The sequence below is a fragment of the Aphelocoma coerulescens genome, chromosome 12 (assembly GCF_041296385.1).
Source record: "Aphelocoma coerulescens isolate FSJ_1873_10779 chromosome 12, UR_Acoe_1.0, whole genome shotgun sequence".
Classification (NCBI taxonomy): Eukaryota; Metazoa; Chordata; class Aves; order Passeriformes; family Corvidae; genus Aphelocoma; species Aphelocoma coerulescens.
In genome coordinates this window covers 6041296-6062559 of record NC_091026.1, presented here as the reverse complement: position 1 = coordinate 6062559, position 21264 = coordinate 6041296, and the positions used below count along the sequence as shown (strand labels likewise).

Below are 21264 nucleotides of genomic sequence, written 5' to 3'. Positions count from 1 at the left end.
CTTGCCTCTTTACCAGGATGCTGAGGGTGTATTGGGTAAGTATGGTTCAGCTGGCCCCCTTCCTACACACAAGCACTATTGGCTTGACCTGTTTAATCCTTTCCAGACTCACAGCCTTCTTACAGTCTTACAATTCAGAGCAAAGAGACTTAATGTCCTTTCCCAGCTTTCCCAGAAGAGCAGAACAAGAGTCTCTTTCTCTCTGTGAATGTAACCAAATGGTCAGTTCTCAGAGAAGCTGTGTGGCAAGGTAGACTGGATGGTAAATCACTTGCCTTGGCTCTGTAGTTTCTAAACAAAAGATTTCAATAGCAGGAAATTGCCCAATATAGCCAAGGCTGCACACACTTCACAGAGCAGAGCTGGTGACCCAGCATTTTAAAACACAGTGTGTGACACAAGGCAGGGAGTCTGGGAGGGTTTGGAGCCTTATCCTTTGCCTTTATCCAGGTGGATTTTGGTTTTCTTTTCCTGTGAAACAGGTTGAGTAATTTTTGCCAGCAGCTTCTCAACTTTAAATGTTAATGTGTACACAATAAAAATGCCAGGTCTTAGATAAGTTGCTTTAGAGGACCCAACTTGTCATTGATGCATAAAGAAAAAGAGAGGGAGTTTTTCCTTGAGAGGGAAAAATCCTAAGCATTCCTGCTGCCAACAGTCTGATGGTGATAGGGGAGGCTGAACCTACAAGGTAGATTTTAAGTGTTTTGTAGAAGTCATCTAGAAGAAGCCAGGGCCAGAATTTGAAGATGTTTTCGAGACCCATGTCTGGGACTTCTACTAAACCAGCCACCTTCTGTTACGTGGGCAAGAGACACTTGATGAGTCAATCTCCATGCTTTCCAAAACAAATAGAAGCCCATGTGTGAAACCTCACAGATAAACACACTGGCAGACAGTTGACAACTCCTGCTGTATGTTTTAAAATTGGATTTGCACAATCCTATTTCACTCAAACATTGACTCGGACATGAACAAAACCCTCCTACCTGCACAGGGCCATTTGTGTGTTCTGTCATCAGATCTTTACAAGTCTTGCCTAAGTTTTCTCTTTTGATGAAGGCTCATCAGCAGACCTCAGAATCTTGCTTTATAAGATTTTAGGGGTTTGAAATACTTTGTAGGGATGCCTCTGTGCATGAGCTGGTCTAATACTGAAATGAATGAGGGAACTGGGTTTTCTATTTGTTGGCAGTTTTGAGGAGTATTGGACAAAACAGTGGAACCAAAAAATCGCTCCAATGCATTTTGCCTCTAAGGCATAAAGTTTTTGTAGATGTCATCCAAGAGAAAATACATTTATCTGCCTAAGAGGAATCCATCTATCAGAAGAGAATAGAAACAGTGTGAGTGGAGCAGTAATTTGTGTCTGTTTGACTCATTTTTGCTTCCTGTGCTGTTTCTATGCTGGTGTTGCCATCTTTGATGACACTGTCAACTGAACTGCTGCTGAGAGCACCTTGGTTTCTGTGCACTGAGTATTATTAATGGCTCTTGGCCACCCATTAATTTAGACATAGTTGATGTTTTACCTTCTAACTAATTTCCAGATTCATGAAGATCCAAAGTTGTTGCAGCTTTCGGTGTTCCAGATCCAGCAGTGGTGATTAGCAAAGTTTCCATTCTCTCAGAGCAGCTCATAGGCAGTGGATGAAACACACACTGCTTATGCTGCTTGATCAGGAAAGCAGCATCTAATGACAGATGACCTTTTTTTGATTTTTCAGTTTATTCTCTGCTGCTGTGCAATGGCACTACTCCCTATTTGCATTTTTAGCCTGTGTATTGCTGTTCTATTGCTCGCCTTTAATTGAGGTGAGGTCAGATAAGGAAGCTCACTGTGAACCTTTTGATGTTGCTGTGAATCTGATTTATTTAATTCAGACAGGAATGTCACCAAGCATTGCTCTCCCTTCCTAGTTCCCCTGCAGGAGGTCAGATACAGTGATTATAAGCAGCAGTGGAAAGCCTTGGAATCAGCCTTTGTGTGTCTTTTCTTGCCCTGTACCATTTTCAGTGCTGACCCTTTTAGAAAAATGTCCGAAAGCCCATGAAAGAAGCCAATGCATCTTCAAGTGCCCCAGCATGAGATATTTTCACTTAAAAGCTTATCAGCTGTGTGTGGTTGCTGGCAACTTAATCCCTATGTTATACAGCCATCTCTTGGAAAACCATCAACAATCTTCAACATCCTTCTTGGCAGCATGGAGCAGAGGAGCAGCCTCATTCTTGTGTTTCCATGGCCAGCCCAAGGCCACGACTGCAGGCAAAGGAAGCACTGTACGGCTTCCCTTCTCTACATGAGTGTCCCCACTGTCCATTTGTGACTTTCCCATCCCACCAGAGCTGCCTTGAGCTACGATGCCTTTGCCACATTTTGAAGATCTTTGGGGTACCAAGTGGTTTCCAGAGCAGTGTAAACCCTCTGACCTTGACGGAGTGGCACCCATTGGGCAGTGACAGTCCCAGGGCTGCAGTTGTCCTGTGGCAGGACAAGTGAGCTGAGCTGTTGGGTTGAGCTGTGGGCTGGTGCTTCTCACGTGGGTTGCAGTGGATGGTTGTGTGCCTTATCTGCTTCCTGTTAGTGCAGGATATATAGCAGGGCTGGCTGTTCATCATGCTGGCTTTCCCTGTAGGATGAAGGCAGAAGTAAAGCACAGCTAACGGCACCAGTAAGTACAGCGGTTCCTATATGCCTCATACGTTACAGCATGTGTGTCTTTGTGGGGGTGCAGGGGCAAAAAAAGTATTAATGCTCTCATTATTTATGCAAATACAAGAATAGTTCCTTGTCCTGGTTTCATTTAGGCACCTTCTTGGACTGTTAATGGCTTGAAAATAAGAAGGTCCCTTATTGTTTGGTGAGATTTGTTGCTAACAGAAGCAGTCCTTAGACTGCTCAGTATAATGGGCTCTCTTGGCAGTGTAAGGAGACAAAGGCCATGGAAAATCTGTCAATAATCAATTCTTTGTAATGTTTAAAAGGAGAATATAAATTGCAGACTGTACCTCAGGTTAGTGCATATTTTTTTAATCCTGTTTAAGGACTTTCCTGTTCTGAGTGCTGTGGAAGTGCTCCTTGGATTCATCAAGCTGTCAGCAGAGTGTTTGGAAAATTATACATTTTGCCATTGCTCCCATAGCATCTGCAAAATGTGATGCTTTTCTTGCTGAGAAAGTCAACTGTTTTTAAAAAAATATCAAAGCCTGCCCAAAGTGCTTGATTGATTGATGCAATGTGCTCCATTCCAGCTCTGAAGCACAGCCCGTCACTCACACTGCTTTGTTCTTGCATACTTTGGGATAGGCAGTGGTCAGTTCTACCTTCACTTTAAGGTGTTACAGACATATTCACATCAGTGGCAAAAGGAAATTAACTTACCCTTCATGAATTTACGGTATTTAAGTTTGCCCATTGGATTTGCCTTCTTTTAAGCATACAGTTAACCTCTTTTCATTCCAATTAGTTGAAAACTAAGGATTTCCTTCCTTCTGTTTTGAACTGATATGTAAGAGGAAATCCGTAGATGTTCCTGTTTTGAGTAAACCTTTTACTAAGGAGTTCTGCCTGTGCATTTAAAAAAAGAATGGAAAGAAAAAGGTTATGTTGATTCAGAAATAACGCTAGAAGTAGCAGATCCATTTCTGAAGGCTTTGCAGCCAAAAAGCACAGTGCAAAAATGCTCTTTCCCTGTTTACTTTTAACCTCTGGTTTGTCTTGGATCTGATTCTTAGTAGGCGGTGTTATCTTACAGAAATTGCAGCCTCTCTCGCCACCCCTTTTGTGTAAAGGGTCCTGCCTGTAAAAGCATGAAAATGCATCCTCCTGGATTGCTGTTTTTCTTCTTAGCAGCATGCTTCACTCCCACAGCTGACTGCCAGAGTCAGAAGGTAAGTCTGTGAGTCTTTGTTTAAATGTTCATTGAACAGTTCTTCATGGTCAGACGGTAGCATGGTAGGAAATAGTCCTCTCCACTACTCATTTTTTCATTTACGTTTAGTTAGGTGCAGAATAACATCCCTAAAAACTGAAGGGCTGTAAGGTATCTTCTCTGTAGTCCAAACTGAGGAACTAAATATAAGGTTGAAGGGAGCTACCTGAGTTTTAAATCAGATTAAATTTGTGCCTGTGTTCGGCATTGAACTTGAAAGTAGCAGTATCAGAGGGAAATACTCAGCATCTTTGTCTTCTGCTAGTTTCAGTATGTGGGATGGGAACTTCGTATCCATCAGGACAGGTCCGTAAGTTTCCCAGGAGAATTTTACTTTAAAAAAATTTTTACAATCTCATCAATTTGTTCCTTTGCAACAGTTTGTTTCAAGTATATTTCCCAAGAGCTCCTCAGTAAGGACTGTTGAATACTTCCATTTTATTTCAATTTTGTTGATTTTCTTTTGATTCCTTCATCTCTGTTCTTGTATTTAGCAGCAGCATCTAGGAGAATGTGTGATGCCTTTGTAGATCTGTTCTCTAGACTCCATGGTGAGGCAGCCCAGTTCCTGTGGGCTGGAATTTACACTAATTCACATTATATTGTCTTCTGCCATCCCCCTCCTTGTATCCTGCTGTTGGAGGAATGAACTAGCCTGCTAAGCCAGGAGTTGTGGGGGGCATTTGGAAATTCCCTGGGGAAGGGAAACTCCCTGTGGAGGGTTGTCTTGTCTTGAATGACACAGCAAGGTCTGTGGGGAATGAGCAGACCCGTGGGTCTTAAGGACTTGATTTAGAAAAAGCCAGAGGACTGGAAAGGTTTTTCAGTGTCAGACCTTTGGGTGCAAGCTTTTGTATAGACTTTCATGAAAGGGCTATAAATGACTACTAGGAAGGCTTGTAGGATCATTAAGGTGAATTGAGCACAAACCTGAAGTGTCTCTAGGGGTCGATTTCATTTGTCTGGAGAGGTGGGTTCCAGGCAGATGGGCTCCAGATTGTGTTCAGAGACATGGGCTCGTGTCTTCAGCTGGTGTAAGTGGAAATGTAGGTCTCTCTACTTGGAGACACTCTGTTGTTCTCTGCAATCACTGAGGAGTCTGGCTTTCCAGGAAACCATTACATTATCAGGTAGTGAGTACCCACTTACGGAGAAGTTAAATGTTTTGGATCACCTCTGGAGCAGTTTATTTAATCCAGGAATAACTCCCTTTTAGAGTTTTTTTCCTCAAAAAGTTCCCTCTTTATGTAGAAAGAGAAGAAACATTTGAAAGGTTTTAATGGGAGATAAGGAAAAATAAGGATCTAATGAAGCCTTCTCTGGTAGTTTAAGATACCCATTGGATTTGATTGGAATAGGAGTGCTTCCACTGGAGGCTTTTGTTGGCTCACATGGGCCATTGAGAGAGAAGAGAGATTTTGTGCTGTTTTTCGGTGATGTTATGTCAGGGCTCAGCTTTAATGGTTCAAACATGACAGTGAATTTGTTAGTCTGACTTGGTTTTTTTATACCTCTTGCTATGGGCTGGGGAAGATGCAGCAGATGTGAGAACTATGAAAGTTTTTCTGCTGGGAGGAGGCCAATCCCAAGCTGTGCTGGAGGAGGAATGGAGGCAGGTGGGAAATGAGGAGAGTGGTCTCAGCATCCCCATGTTTCCAGACCTCTGCAGCTGAGATGCTGGGAAACACCCAGGGCAATGGAAGATCTTATCTTATGTGATCTCTGAGCTTGATTGGTCATCCTCATGCTAAAAGGTGCCTTCCTTGAACAAGTGTGAAGGGTTTGTGTGTCCAGGAGCTGCTGGTCTGTTCAGCTCAAGTGTTACTGAGAACTTCCTGGGGAGGTACGTGGCTATAATGACTCAAGCATGTGTCTCCAGCTCTATTTTGTAAAGGACAAATGCGCTGGAAACTTGGTGATTCATTAGATAATGGCTATTTCCAGAACTGGCTCCCAGGATTGTTGGAGCTGAGCACTGACGTCCAAGTAAGTTTTTCTTCTTCCTTGAGATTTTTTGCCATGCAGAAGTATTTGTGTTCTGGGTTGGGAGGAAAAGATAAAGGGTGAAAATGAGGGAATTAAACTAGCTCTTACGAAACACTTCCCAGCTTATTCTTTTGAGGTGGAATATGAGAAATGAGCACTTGAGAAGTGAGAGACATCTGTTCAGAGAGGAGAGAAGGAAACACAACAGCATCCAGAAGCTTTGATGTGTGTCAGCTGAGTGCAGAGAGCAGTAGCTGCTCTTGCACAAGCATTTGAGTGCAGGGTGAGAGCACAGCACAGCCTGGAAGACAGGGGCACCCTGGCTCTTGACTTCTTTTGGCTGCAGCTGGATGTCTTCTGCTTTAAAAGCTTCTTTTCATTCTGGAGATATTTGAGAGCATTAGTCCTCCTTTTCTGTTCCTTTGTACATAAACTGTGATCCAGTCCAGGCTCACAACATCACCTGATCAGAACAGTGACTGTCACCAGGCAGCACTGCTGCATCACAGGGACAGACATTCCCTCTTGCTGCTTCCTTTCCAGTGGCTTCACACTTAGAAACAGCAAAGATGAGCCCAAGGGAGCAGTGCATCATTGTTTTCCATGAGGCTGTGCCCCAGGAGCCACTTCAGACTCAAACTTCTGTCTGTCTTTCATCCTCTCCAGAATTTGAGTATCTGGACTGTTGCATTTTTGTCCCTTGATTCCCTCTTCTGCTTTCCTAAGACACAAAACTCTCCAGAAAATGACTGCTTCATCAGTTCTGTCACTCAAATAAGAAGGGAAATATTTTTTTTAAATACTTTTCCAGTCAGCTGTTTTCTTCCTCTTTCCTCCTGCCTGTTGCTGCTGACACAAGCATATTTCCTTATAAAAAGGGGAAGGTCTTACTGGAAAGCTGCCTAAAGCTTATGAAGTGTCCCAGTAGGGTAGGGGGGATTCCACAATAACTGTCTTTTCTTAGAGGCCTGCAAGTAATTAAACATGCCAACAGGGAAGAATGGCAAACATCCACCTCTCCCACTCTTCATTTCCATTGAGAAATGGAGCCACATTGATGAAGGAAGGAGAAGGGAAATAGGATAATATATATGAATAATGGTGTCTTCCTCCACCACCATGACAGAGAACACATCTAATGGCCCAACTGTGTGATGCCTGAAAGTGCAGATGAAGCAGAAGGTTGGAGAATTTAATTTAGTATTTGGTTCTCTACTGTTTATGTGGTCTTTTTGAAACAAGTAGGGTGGCTCAGATACCTGGTAAAGGTTTGTGGCATAATTCTAACTCATAGGAAGGAGTCTACATCTGTATTTCTTGCTCAGGTATCTTCCCATTCCTTTTTCCAAGGCATTGTCTCAGGGAAAGTTAATGCTGGGATTTGGTGGAACTAGAAAGAGAGGAGCTGTGCTGTTCTGTGACATCTGTGTTCCTGGCTTCAACTGGCTCCTTTCAAAAGCCCAGCTTTAATCTGGAGTCCTAATTTAGGCTCCAATCAAATGGTTGGATGGACTTCTTCCCTACCCCATCAATGGCACTGCTGATCTTTAGAGGCAGAGTACTCTGGAGGCAGCACCTTGTTTATTCATCCATATTGTTTGTCTTCTCTGTTTTGCTCCATGAAAAATAGGAAATCTCCTCTGACTGCTCTGTGTTGGTGGAAGCATAAGGAACAGCAAAGCTGATCTCTGTTCTGCTGGATAACATTAGTAAAGCTGGTGCTCACAGGAGAGGTGGATTTGGTGGATCTCAGATTGGGTTTGAGCTCTTTGTAATGCAAGGGAGTCCTTGACATAACAGGTTCTTTGGGGATTCTGCTGCCAGGGGAACTGGAGGTTGCTGTATGGTAGGATAGCCTCAGAAGCACAACTAGAAGTTAATATCCATGGAAAGGGCAACCACAGCCACAGAAATAATTTCCTTCACTGGGTGGCATTCTTGCATGGATGGCTGCAGAAGGTGGATCCATAAACATGAGAAAAAGCTCAACAACTCCAGTCAGAGGGAACGAGTCAGGAAACATTCCAGGGACATGTCCCTGTGGACTTGAGGGTTATCTCTCAGGAGGTTTTCCTGACAGGGTCGGGTGGCTATCATGTGGGAGGGCCTTCCTGAGCTCTTGATAACTGATGGGAAGCCATGGGCTTCCTCCCGTGCCTTGAGACAAATGTATGTATTTGGGCTTAAGTTCAGAGGAAGCAAAGCTGAGATTGCTGATGGGAATCCAAAACAAGGAGTTCTGGGGACAGGAGAACTGCTGCATTAACAGCATTGTTCAGGTTTGGCTTAAAGATTCCAGATCAAGGCCTCCTCCCAAAATTTGATCTAATATTTTTATTTTTAGAAAATACAGTGCCTGTAGAGGCACAGTTGAGATGAGCTCTGTGAGTTTTTCCAGTCAATGACCTTTTGGGGCATACACAGCTCATGCCTCTCAGCTTTTCTCTGTCATCAGCAGGGGCAACTACTGTCTTTTTAAAAAATTACCAATGAGGTTTCCATGCAGCTGCTTGTTTCCAGAAGCTTAAAAATTCAAGGAAATCTTTTAGAGCAAAGTCACGAGTTTTAATGACAGGTTGGCATGTGATGATCCTTCACTCTGGGGCTGAGCTTTGACATCTGCTCTGGCTGTGTTTCATTTGGAGAAGCGAGGTGGTGCAGGAAAGCCCTGCGAGGAAAACCAAACCCCCAAAGTTATTCTGGTTGAGCGGAAAGACTTAGCTGATTTAATCACCAGCCATGTGGTATATCCAAGTGTCCTACCTGATCTTCATGCCAATGTTTATGGAGTCCTTCTCACCTAGGGTCAAAGCATCAAGGTGTTCAGAGAGGTGCAGAGCACCTTTCCTTTTCATTCACGACCCTGCACCTCCTCAAAAACAATTGCCATGAGAAACACTTCTGTGAGCAGCTCCTGGCTCTGGGAAATAGACTGAGCTAACACAGTCAGCTCTGCAGACCCGTGGAACAGCAATGAAACACCCAGTGAACTGGATTTTATGAGTGGCATGGAAAAGATAAATGCTGTGTTGCCTTGTAATTCAGTGTCTTCTGGCAAGGGTTGTGAATTTAGGGCTTGTCCTCACACATCACTACCACATGTTTGTAAAAGATCAGCTGAAATTAGCAGTGCAGAGTTGTGATTATTTTAGAAATGGTTAGAATTTTTGCTGTGGGTTGCAGAGGAAGGATAAGATAGCTGTGACCTGCCCTGTTGCTTCTAGCTGAGATCCAGGTGGATCCAAGCATGCAGCACCACGGCAGGGGGGTTTAGCCCATGGGAGTGTGTGGTACCTCCCAGCAGCTGCACTGCCACTGCCCTCCCCAGTGCTATCTAACAAATGGTGCAACTTGATAAAGGTATTACAAGTTGGCAAGATAAGTGCCTAGGATAACAATTTAATCTGGGGCTATTTCCATTCTGTTTTTTCTTTTTAAGTTAAAATCCATGCGATGCAATGTCAAGACGATGTTCACCTTGAATACAGCGTGTACTTCTTGTGCTGCAGTGCCTAAAATGTTGTGTCCAAGAGGCTGGTTAAAGACCACCCAAAGATTAGGAGTAAGGGACTGCAGGTAAGGCCTATTTCCTAACTGTGTTAAGCTTTTGGCACAGCCCTGCTAGGCAGGGAGTAGTGTGTGTCTTCAGGAGAACACACACGTGGTTTTGAGCTGTAAAGGTCCAAGGAGTTTTGTTTTCAGATGGGTTTATGGCCCCTCTTATTGTTGCTTTTGTCTCCTTGCAAATCCCACAGACTCTCTGCTGGGCAGGTTCTATATACACAGAACAAATTAAATGACAATAACCTCTTAACTTGCCCTAAACAACCTGAGTTTGCTAATCCTGCTGTAGCAATTTAACAGAGGTCTGTCTAGCATAGAAACCTGTTTCAGGCACAGAATTCCTTAGTGGCTTATTAGGAAAATAATATAATGATAGTTCCCCTTGTATATCCTCCCAGCTTCCAGCAATAATCCTCTGAACTTTTTACCTTCCTAGTTCACTTTATGACAATTGCTTGTTCATGTGTTCCTTGCTCATACTCTGTTGAGTTTGGCTGGTAGGAAAAGAATGAAGGAAAACTGAATTTACTAGAAGGCTTTTGTAAAATGAAACACTATAGATTATTGTTTGTGTATGTATTCAGCAGTGAATGTTAACTGTTAATATATAGCTCCATTGTCTGCTCTTTCTGTGATTCCCTCAAAATACTTTAAAAATAGCAGTGGCAGTTTTGCAGTTTATAGCAGTTTTTGCACACACACAGGAGTCAGTGGAAGCCAAAGCAGCAATGCTATTGAGACAGTTTCCAAGTTCCTTTTGGGAAGGATGTGGGGCCAAAAATAAAATGAAGTGTAAGAATAATGTGAATCTATGCAGCTTTTCTGACTGTTGTCTACTCTTGTGGTGGTTGTTGGACAGACCCAAGAATAGTTTTGTACTGTGTACGTGCAGAACAGGAGGTACTGCCACCAAGGACTCACCCTGTGGGTAGAGGGAAGGGATGATGGGTTGAAAAGAAGATGCTTCTATTGGGGGATTTAAGGCATTTGTCCAAGATTTAACAGAGAATCTGTGAATAATACAGCTATTAAATCCAAATTTACTGCATCTCGATCTGGAGTCTTTAGCAAAAGACAGAAAGGGACAAGTCCTGAAAGGAGATTTTGTTCTTTCAAGCTTATTTTGGATGCGAAGTCAAATGCTGAGTCACCCTGGAAATCCTAAATTTGTTTCTGTGCTGTTTAACCCTCCAGCACCCAAGGTTTCCATCCTGATGCAAGATGCCTTCTCATGCCCAGTCCCTGACAGATTTCTTGTAACCAATCTTTGAGGTTCAAATCAATGGGCGTCTTTAGAGAGAACATACCAGGAGCAAAACCTCTTGTGTTTGTGTGCATGGAACAGGGGATGAGGGCCCTTCCTTCCCTTCAGAGCTCAGGGAGCTGCAGTGTGATCGCCTAGAAACCCTCCAGCAGGCCTGTGCTGTGTTTGTGGAGTAATCATAATCTTGGTTTGCTTTTTTTAAGATATTCTGTCAAGTTAGGAGAAAATACCCTTTCCCTGCCAGGGTGCCATCACATGTGTAAGAAGGAAATTGAGGAGAGAAAGTGCTGTCCAGGATTCTGGGGTACAGAGTGCTATGGTAAGTTTTGGGGTTTTTTACTACAACCTCTAGCTGCTGAACAGGTCAAAACAGTTTTAATAGGAGGCATTAAATATATATAGAGAGAGGTGATTAATTTTCATTATTCCTTGAACACTCACAAGGTCTCTGTTATCTGTCTGGGAGCATATCTGTCTGTTCAGCACATAATCTCTTTGCTCCGGATGAGTTGAATCCCCTTACATTTAACACATAACATAACCTCCTGTGGTGGAACTTCCTTTTGTCTCTTCTATAAAAATAAACTTTTGGAAAGGGATGTTTTTGTTCCTCTTTACGAAAGTTTCCAAAGGAAGAGGAAGATCTTTCTGATATCCCTCTAGTCTGCAGCGCGTGTGCCACGTGTGCTGCTCTATAGTCTGGAGTTCAGTCAGCCACAGAAAATACTTAGCAATTCCAACCCAAGGTGAAAATAACCATCCCAAAACTCCCACTCAGATTTATGCCAAGTAATGAGAATTTGTTTTGTCTTGTCTCAAAAATCCAAAAGCAAGGCCTACTAAGCTGAACATTTCTCACACGTTTGACTGATGGAACGTGGAAAGACCCCCTCCAGTTCTGCAGAAAATGGGAGACTGTTTGAGTGCTTGAGCCTGTTCTCACACTGGCTTTGAATAAGCAACTGGTTTCATCAGAGGAATCATGTGCCTAAAATTACCAGAAATAGTCCCCAGAATTTGGGGGTACCTCACTCTAAAGATGTGTGGACCATGTTTTTCTGGGTATGCTTCCAGCTCTTCATGAAGTCTGGGAGAGCTGAAAATACTCAGTGTCTTTGCAAAGCAGGCTCCTGTCTGTCCTGAGTTCCAGAACTGCCCTCACCTCTCAGTGCTGCTGGCATCAGTGACCCAACCTCAAAAAATGTTTCAGTGCCTTTGTTGAAATTCAGTGAGTTATGGCTTGTTGGGACTTTTCCTTAGACCTTGCACCTGTGGGCCAGTGTTAGGCGTGCTGGATAATTTGCTGGTGAACAGGCCTTCGTTTTGTACAGCTGGAATACCCAGGAGAGAAGGAGATGGAAAGGTGCTGATTGTTCAATCTAATCTCATCTGTCCTGTCTCTTACCTGCTAGAGTGTCCAGGTGGCTCTGAAAATCCCTGCAATGGCCATGGGACATGCTTGGATGGTATACAGCAAAATGGGACCTGCATCTGTAAGGTCAGTGCACAATTTACTCCGAGGGTGATGTGCTTTGCCAGAAGGAGTTGTTTGTGTGGTGTCTGTGCAGGTGCTCTGAGTGAAGGCTGCCCTTCTGCCTGGAAGGCCATTTGCAGCTTCTTTCATTCCAGCATCAGTGTCTGTGGTTTTCCTGCAGCATTGGTGTGGTCTGCAATAGCACTAAAACACTATTGGTGATGGTGTGGAGTTGGGAAGAATCTCAAGGGTGAAATTATGAAAGAATTGCATGAATTTAGCCCCTGATCAGTTGAAATAATTAGTGTCAGTCTGTGGCTGCAAGAAGCCCTGAGACACTTGGCTATTAATGAGCTGTACCAAGGTAGGCAGAGGCTCCGTCTCTCAGGAAAAGCAGAAGAGACCAGAAAGAGAATTTAGGGCAGATATTTTTTTCTTTTTTCTTTACTGCCCAGACTTAGTACAACCAAAGCATAAACAATTCCTCCACATTTAAATTGGATAGAGCAGTGTTTCTAAAATGTATAGGGTAACGAATCAGTGTCAGACTTGAAACTTTCCCTGATGAACTGTGTATTTTTACAGCATCCTTAATTAACAGCTCAAATCCTACCTCTTGGACTCATCTTTGAGAAAAGTTGATTTTGGATTTAAGTCAAAAACACCTTATATCAACTAAAATATATGCTGAAGGTCCCTGAGCCCTGTAAAATCAATGTAAAAAATCCCACTGGTATTAGTGAATTCCAGATTCCTTTTTCAGAGAGATATCAGGAGCCAGCTGGAACATTCCTGTCTGTCTCTAATTAGAACATTATTTCCTCAGTGCCCACCAGAGTTTCCTGGCATTTGGTTGCCCTCTGTGTATCAGCTTACACTGGGATCTCCTTTGCCATGGGGGCTGGTTAGGACTGGAGCACTGAGCAGATCAGTTTTCTTCACTGTGTTGCTTCAGGAATCACAGAAAATCAAAAATGAGGAGAGAATTTGAACTATAACCATGTGTGAAACAACAGAGTGATACAGAAAAATAATATCTGGCACATTTTGGGGCCCTTCTAGGAGCAGTACAGTGGGTATGGCTGCCAGAATTGCCGAGATGAAAATCGCTTTGGCTCAGACTGTCAGTCAGGTAAGAACGAGTCTTTCAAGTGAACCCTTCACAAAAATAACTGAAAACAAGGAAGGAGGAGGGGGAGGTTGAGTGAGGAAGGTGCTGGAGAGGGGGAAAGTGACAGAGAGCTGGCAGTGTTCAGTAGCAGGTGTCTGGGCATTTTGTCTTTGTGCCCTTCTGCACTGTCCCATTAAACAAATTATTGTCAGGCTTTCACTCAAACAGTCCATTTTTCCTATTGTAAATATCTCTCTCTTCCCCCTTATCAGGGCTATCCCACTTTTCTCTCTCTTTTTAGCCAGGCTGTTACCTACATCCCTGAAACAACCCACACTCGCTTCCCAACTGTTTTTCAGACTTCTGTAACAGCTCCACTTGTCTCCCAGCTTCTTCCTTGCTGCCCTCTTTTAAAAAATGATTACACACTGTTCTCCCTCGCAGGTATGGCATTTTGGGAAGTGATTTATGGGCAGTGCAGCCTGTCTGTCACAGGAGCCCTTTTAGTCTAGCTCCTGCTTCCTTGTGTCCACACAGGTGAGATAGGTGTGATCTTGGTGGTTGTGCTCATATATTAAAACATGTGCCTGAAAAGCTGGTCTAGATCTTGTGTTCAGGGCTGCTCTTACCTTGTCTTCTTGAACCCAGAACATGCAATTTACCTTCTCAAAGCTCTGACTGGCATGGCCAACTTTTAAAAGGAGCTAGTGGATTATTAGTGGGAAATCAGGATGCCAAGTCCCAGGGCAACTGGCCAATGTGTTCCTGGAGCCCCTTGCACTGCCAGGCAGCAGAAGGGCTGAAGGTTTGTCTGGACTTCCCTTGCAGAGTGTGACTGTGTGCATGGGGAATGCAACAGCGGCGTTGCTGGGAATGGGAGCTGCACGTGCTATGGAGGCTACACGGGCCCCCGGTGTGACCAAGGTAAACACACTGCTAGCTGCAGAGGGGCTGGGAGAGCAACCTGTGATGTGGGCTTGGGTGCATGTGTCCCTAAAGGGGCAGGGGGACACTGGATATGTTGGGAATGTAGAGGAAAGATGATTTGAGCATTGGAGATCGAGACAGAGGGAAGAGCAGGGGTCAAGATGTACCATTTCTGTATGCCTCTGTTCTTTCTCTGGAAACCAGCTAGATCCTTTCTCTCAGCCTTGGGGGACCTGACTATCTAGGCTGCCAGGAGCTTAGAGCTGCTTGCACTGCTCATATCATCTGGCTTTTGTGCCAGCTTGGGGTCCTTGGCAGAGGAGACCATATTTGCCTTTATTTCCAGGCATTCTGTAAGGTCAATTATATCTTCTGCCAGTGCCCCACATGCTCAAAGGGAAACTCTTTTTGCTGTGTGATTGCAGAGCTCCCCCTTTGCAAAGGTGTGATGTGTGAGGCCAACAGCAAATGTGTGGTGAGGGATGGGACAGCCATGTGTGACTGCAAGCTGGGCTACAGAAAACAGGGCAGCACTTGCCAAGGTGAGAAACTTCTCCATGACCCTAAATGGTCCTGTTTGGAAAAAACCCTATTGCACTGGTACCTGCAGAGGAGTTTGATTACTGTTAATACTCTGTTCACTGCAGAGGCTTAAGAACCTATTTTTTCATGACTCCCCTTAAGATTAAGGGCTAAGCTTTTGGCTCCCCTCACACTTGGTCATGAAAGCAAGAAGTGAATTAGAGTTGCAGGTTGTATCCAGCACTCGCTTGTAAGTATGTACTAAATAATGACAGCAGGATATTGGTGAGTCTGAACCAGTTTAAAAAATGTGTGGAAATAGAGGACTTCTTCGCTGATTTCAAATTTAAATTTGTGAATTGGTTTCCTTAAAAGGAAGTTGATAAGATGCACGTGATCAGCTAGCTATGGATAGCTGCTTTCACTCGCTCTTTACAGTTTTTCTGACCAAACTGCAGTTTCATGTATCCTCAGACACAATGCAAATTCAGAATCAATCCGAGCATCCTCTGTCACTCACACTTTTGTTTCTGAAGTAACATGGAAAATATGTCATCCAAATGGCTCAGAATAAAAACCCCCAAATGTCTGCTCTCTGGAATTATTTCATTTTCCTGTGAAATTTTAGAAGTTTAATAGTACAAATTCCATATGCTCCATTCTTTCCATGCCTTTTGCAGCCTTCTGTGCTGCACTTGAGTGCTGTTTTGAAAACAGAAGTTTGGTTCTGCTCACCTCTAATCTCTTTAATTGCAGCTCAGGATCCTTGTACTCCTTCTCCATGTTCCCCTTTTGCTGCATGTAAAGCTCTTGGATCACGAACGTATCAATGTACCTGCAAAGAAGGATTTCAAGGAGATGGAAAGATTTGCCAGCCCATCAACCCTTGTGTTGACAGCAATGGAGGCTGTCCAGAAAACTCTACAATTTGTGTTTACAGACGTCCAGGAGAGGTAAGGGCAATAGTAGCCAAGGTCTGAAAAATGGCCAGGGGAGAAGTTCTTCAAATGAACTGATGAACGTGTGGGTCAAATCTGCTCTCATCACCTCAGGTTTTGCAAAGGGAAACCAAACAGCTCTTTTGTAGGATAACTAACAGGGTAAAAGATGGTAAATGCAGCTCTATGATCACTGTGTTGCCTTCCCTTAGGCAACTTGTGTTTGCAAGCCTGGGATGAGTAGGAGAACTCCTTCATCCGAGTGTTTGGCACTTCCCAGCGATTGCCGGCAGTATCTTTGCGACGTGACTGCCACGTGTGAAATTAACTCTCAGGGGACTCCTAGGTAAGCCAGTTTGAACATTGCAAATAAAGAAGCTTACTCTGTAGCTAGAATGGAAACTGGGTTTGGATGAGCTGAATTTTGAAGAAACTGCCGGTGATCTGAGGAGTATGGGCCAGAATCACCCTTTGAGAAGAACCTGTTAGTAACAAACCCATTGAAAGTAGAGTTTTACATCAGTAATTGTAAACGACTTTTTTTTAGAATTACTAAATTGCATGTGGGTCACAAAATGCTTTAAATCTGGGGTGGCAGAGTCTTCTGTAATATCAACTGGAGATGTAGCTCCCCAAGCTACAAGTGGTGATAGAAGGTTATTATCAGCTAATAATCAATCATTAAAAGGGAGGTGTGTGACTTGTTTGCTCACATTTGCATACATTTGCTTCTGAGGGATAAGACTTTGTCTCTTCTCCCAGCCAGGCCTGTAAGCAATAAATAAATTAGAGTTGCAGAGTGACAGGGAAGTGAGAAGTTGAGTGAAGAAACACCAGACCTCACATAGTCCTTTGAAGTAAAACACCTACAAGTTGGTACCGCTTAGATGGGAAATATGGCTGGATATAGGATCATTTTTGCATAATGGCCTCTCAAACACCAGAGAAAGCTTCACCAAGAATTGTATGTATTTTCAAGAAAAGGTAGAGCTTCTCTGAGACACTGAAGAGGGAAAGAGCAATCCCATCTCCTTGATCCTTCCTTCTCCAATGCTGCTAAAACTATTAGCACCCGCTTGCTCATTGTGTGCTCCAGGCCAGGACTGAAACACACAGTGGCTTCCCTTTCTGAAGATCTGCTAGCACAGTGCAGGACACAGTGTTCAGCACAGTCCCTGCCTTACATATCTGTTCCCCAGCAGCTGGCACCAAGCCCTCTGAGGCTGGAGTGATGTCAAATTCCTCCCGTGTCACATGTCTTTGCATGGCTGAAACAGAAAGAGCAGAGCTGATACTTGGACAAAGCCCAAACGGGAAAAAACATCTTTGGTAATCTCTGAGCGATGACTACAAATCCGTGTGAACCAGGACGGAGATTTTCACATGTAGATAAGCTTTTCTGGAAAAGTCATTAACTTCTCTGGGCCCCTCAGTGAGTCCCAGATGAACTGTAGCTACCTGATGTGCTTGGGCTGGCTTCTCACTGAAGCCAAGGGGTCACATAGGAGCTGTTTGATAGATTGTCACTTAGCCTGTGGGTTTATTGCCTTACCTCAGATTTTCAGATGCTGTAATGACTACAACTGACTGAATATCTAGTTAGAAAGGTCTGAATAATTGTATTGTGGCACTCTGTATCCTGAACTCTAGAGCAGACAATCCTTATGTTGTTTGGATCTGAGAAAGCGTCTCCATTCTCTTTGGGTAGATACAAATTGGCTTGCCTGGCAGAAATGTGCATCTTTTTTCCTGTCACTCAGTTTAGGCAGAAGTTACTCAGCCCTTACCTGCATCCCTGGAAGTGGTCAAGGACAGGTTGGATGGGGCTCTGAGCAAACTGGTCTAGTGGAAGGTGTCCCTGCCCATGGCAGGGGGAGTTTGGGGTAGGGTTAGTGTCCCTTCCAATCCAAACCATTCTATGGTTCTAAGATCTTAGAGCTGGGGTTGGTCTTTCAAGTGTAGATACTGACATGTTGTTCTACTCGCATTTGTTGAATATCTTGCAAACTGGTTTATAATGGTTTGTTATATTTCATCCTTGTCTCATAGCTGTGTGTGTAAAGAAGGGGAGATTGGAGATGGGAGAAGTTGCTATAAAGACCTCTTGGGTGAGATAAATCAGCATAATTTGCGAGGAAGATTTACTAGGAAACTAAACGTCGCCAAGAAAATGTTTGGTAAATGCTTTTTTATTTTGCTTGGGGGATGGAGCAAACTGGGGACAGGGTAGCAGTGCCAAATTCCCTCTGCTTCCTTGTAAACAAGTAGTTGTTGCTTGCACCAGGCTGATAATGTGTAGATTGAATAGTGCAGCTAACAAGAGGAATAATTACTGCTGTGGTTAAACCGTTGCTGTGTAACTGCTTCACACTGCCCCTCTTTTTACAGCTTCTGGGTGCTCAATGTTGCTGACTAAATATGGACCCTTCACAGTCTTTGTACCATCCCTTCTTCCCGTTCTTGATAGAATGGAATTCAACGTAAGTTTTCTTGGTTTTAGCAAATTTTTGTCTTAAGGTTCTTTCCTGCTTGAGCTCTGCAGCCTTTATAAACTGATTGACACAAGAGAGGAACTTTGGCAGGCACTATTTATAGAAATCATCTCTTGGGAATACTTTTCATTGTCTGGTTAAGTGGCAGTCTTTTAGAGGATGTTACATCCCTCACATTATTTTAAAGACCTCTATTTCTTTCTTCAATACTGGCAGAGTTTTTTTGTTTGTTTTTAATGTCAGGAAGCGTAAGACTTTCTGGCCATTCTTCTTTCAAAGCTCAAACTTCTCATGTATGACTATTCTTAAAACTTTAAGTGGCTTTTTATTACCTGAGGGTGTGATTTTCAAAAGGGGCCAAGTATTACACCAAAGTATTGGAATTTTGACCAGTGGTCAAAAATAGTAACTTCTGGATCCATAGAAATTATATCAGGAGAGGCCCCCAAATTACCTAGTCTGCCTGTTCCCCCAAGGATCAGTTCCACCGAAATCAGTATTGGCAGAGGATTGTTCTAAAAAACATGAATGGTGGTAAACCTAGAGAAGAAAGGAAGAAACTAAATGTAATTTCAGCAGATTAAACCACCTACATGGTCCAGCATAGGCAAAGATTGTGTTTGGCGAGCTTCATCATATTTTATAATCTGGAGCGTGCAAGGATGATTTTTAAATTGTCCAAGTCCAATGGATTTCTGTCCGGGGGGTTCCTCTAAAGTCACCTGCAGGTTAATCAGTCTCCCTCTTTGAATGTGTACACAAACAGAAGGAAGAGTCTTGCCAGAGTGCTCCTTCAGTGAATCAAAATGAAGAGGAGAGCTCAGTCTTGTATGCTAAGAATTCCTCTGTGTGTGTTAGCTGGGAGAAAGTGTTCTGTAAATTAACTTTTCGAAAGAATGTGTCATTTATCTTTTTTATGTGGGCTTTCCTCCCCAAAGGACACCACTGCTGAGCAGCTGTGCAGAATGCACGTTGTTCCTGGTCTGCATTTGATAGAAGACATGATAAAAGCCAAGAATATGTGGACCTTGTCAGGACATCAGCTGACATTCACTAGCCAGGTAAGGAGTCCCCTGAAGGCCTGGGTCACTGTTTTTACATAGGGCAGACTGGAGCCTGAGCACGGTTTCCTTGATGGGCTTTCTTCACCAGAAAACCTTTTTCTGTGATCAAAACAAGAAGTTTCTTTGTGCAGTCTAAAGCAAGGTGGTTTAAGACCAGACATCCCAAGCAATCACACCTTCTGTCTCACAGACAACCAAGAATATGACATGTGAATGGTGTTTCTATGCTCTCTATATGCCCTGTGTTCCGGAGAAGAGACCTTTTCCCTACAGCATCAGTAGCTGCAATGTCCATGTGGCTGACATGGAAGAGGCAACAAAGTCTCTCTTCAGACTGCATGCTCCTGTGAAGTTTGTGTGCTTGGACACAGCCACATGCTGAATTATTTCCTCTTCTAGTTTCTCTTTTCCCCTCTTTCTATTTTATTTTCCTTAGTCCTCCTAGCAAAGAATTTTTCCCTGTTGTGTTCTGATAAGGAAGGATCTTTTCTTCCTTTCCCAATTGACTCACATTTTCCTATATCCACTGCTCTCTCTCCATCCTGCACCTTTCCTGCATGCTCACAGGTGGCCAAGGGGGAGAGCCCTGTGTTTCCTCTCTGAGGATCCAGCCTTGGCCTTGAGGTCTGGGTCATAATACATCAAAAGGACAAAGCACTATTGGGAGCAGGGGAATCCGAACTGAGTGTGTCAATGCTCCTTTTAAAATTCTTTCCTGTTTGTTTACTCAGGAGTCTTTTGATCTGGGAAGTCTGCCCTCCCCTTCCTTTGTTTCAGACAGAGCTCTCAGTGATGTGAACTGAAGTTTAGGGCAGGGAGGAGCAATTCAAAATGCACATGGTAAAATGAAAAGCACAGGAGAGCTGTGCTTGCCTGAACTTGAATCATGGCTGCAGCACCAAGACTTGGATGCTTAGTTTGTAGGTTAACCTTGGACACCCCCACACACCAGGCTTCAGTGCATGGATCCATACCAGGTGGAAGGACCAGACACGAGCCTTGTGATTCAGTGAGCCTGCCTGCTTTGGCTTTGTTGTGAAGACTCCTTGTAGGCATAATCAGTCCATAAAAGCTGTGTTCAAAGCTGTAGTTCCAGGATTGCCTCCAAATCACTTATGCGGTGGTCAGGGCATCCTTTTGTGATCCAGAGCTGTGATCAAGCATTGCTCACAGTCAATTCTGGAGCAGGGTGTCCCAGGTGAGGTCTTGTTTTTTCTGTAATAAGACTTGAAAGTACCACTCAGGATCAAAGTATCACCCAAACTCAAGTAGAGTGGGGTGCTTGTCTTACACCCAGGCCATCTCTTAAATTTACTTTTTTATGAGTAACTCTGGCTGTGCCTTCCCCTTGCTGATCCATAGGCAGGAAGCACTGATTTATAGTTCTATCTTGGTAACACAGATGTGCCACAGGGAAATAACATTAATATTAATATTAGTATTAATATTATTATTATTACCCAGACATACATCAAATCTTTCCGGTATCAAGACCTGCCAGGGGAACTGTACAACATCTTGCAATCAAACCTCCCAGCAGCCAATGGCATCATACATATTGTCAACAGCCTCAGGAAAAAAGCCAGCACTGACAACCTCAGAAACCCACAGGTACAAAAGCATTCATATTTCTTCTCTTTTATGGGACAGCAGAATAAACACTTAAAAAGAATTGATTAGTCTTCCAAATCAGTGAGGCTTTTTTTAAAGGGAAGAGGCTATTTGTTTTCAGCTCTGATAAGGCCTGTTAGGTACTATTAAAATACCATTAAAAGTAGCTAATGGTACTGCATAAGCCAGATAAAAATCTTGCAATTATGCTTTTACAGTGCTTGCATGAGTAGAGAATTCTACTTTCATGAATAAAAGCACAGCAAATGAGCTCTTCTTCAGTTGTATCTTACAGAATATGTATCTTACAGGACAAGTATTGAAAAGCATTTTTCACATAAAAATCAAATTAAGATTTTCTTTAATTGGTTTGTACTGC

The 21264-nt window shown here is 43.4% G+C and overlaps 1 protein-coding gene across 4 annotated transcripts in view; it reads left to right on the top strand.

The window, feature by feature from the left end:
* The first annotated feature begins 2606 nt into the window (after positions 1-2606).
* STAB1 (stabilin 1) overlaps positions 2607-21264 on the top strand; it is a 52820-nt gene continuing 34162 nt past the window's right edge. For 3 of the 4 annotated variants that reach the window (XM_069027994.1, XM_069027997.1, XM_069027996.1), the window contains exons 1-14: positions 2607-2672; positions 3756-3891; positions 9358-9494; positions 10950-11065; positions 12159-12244; positions 13283-13352; positions 14160-14255; positions 14684-14800; positions 15537-15733; positions 15931-16064; positions 17768-17895; positions 18107-18198; positions 19149-19271; positions 20739-20885. In XM_069027994.1, the coding sequence (XP_068884095.1) occupies positions 3811-3891; positions 9358-9494; positions 10950-11065; positions 12159-12244; positions 13283-13352; positions 14160-14255; positions 14684-14800; positions 15537-15733; positions 15931-16064; positions 17768-17895; positions 18107-18198; positions 19149-19271; positions 20739-20885 (1524 nt within the window). In that variant the 5' untranslated portion in view covers positions 2607-2672; positions 3756-3810. Of the gene's footprint in view, positions 2673-3608; positions 3892-9357; positions 9495-10949; positions 11066-12158; positions 12245-13282; positions 13353-14159; positions 14256-14683; positions 14801-15536; positions 15734-15930; positions 16065-17767; positions 17896-18106; positions 18199-19148; positions 19272-20738; positions 20886-21264 lie in introns of those variants that run through there. The other variant, XM_069027995.1, reaches the window with a different exon arrangement.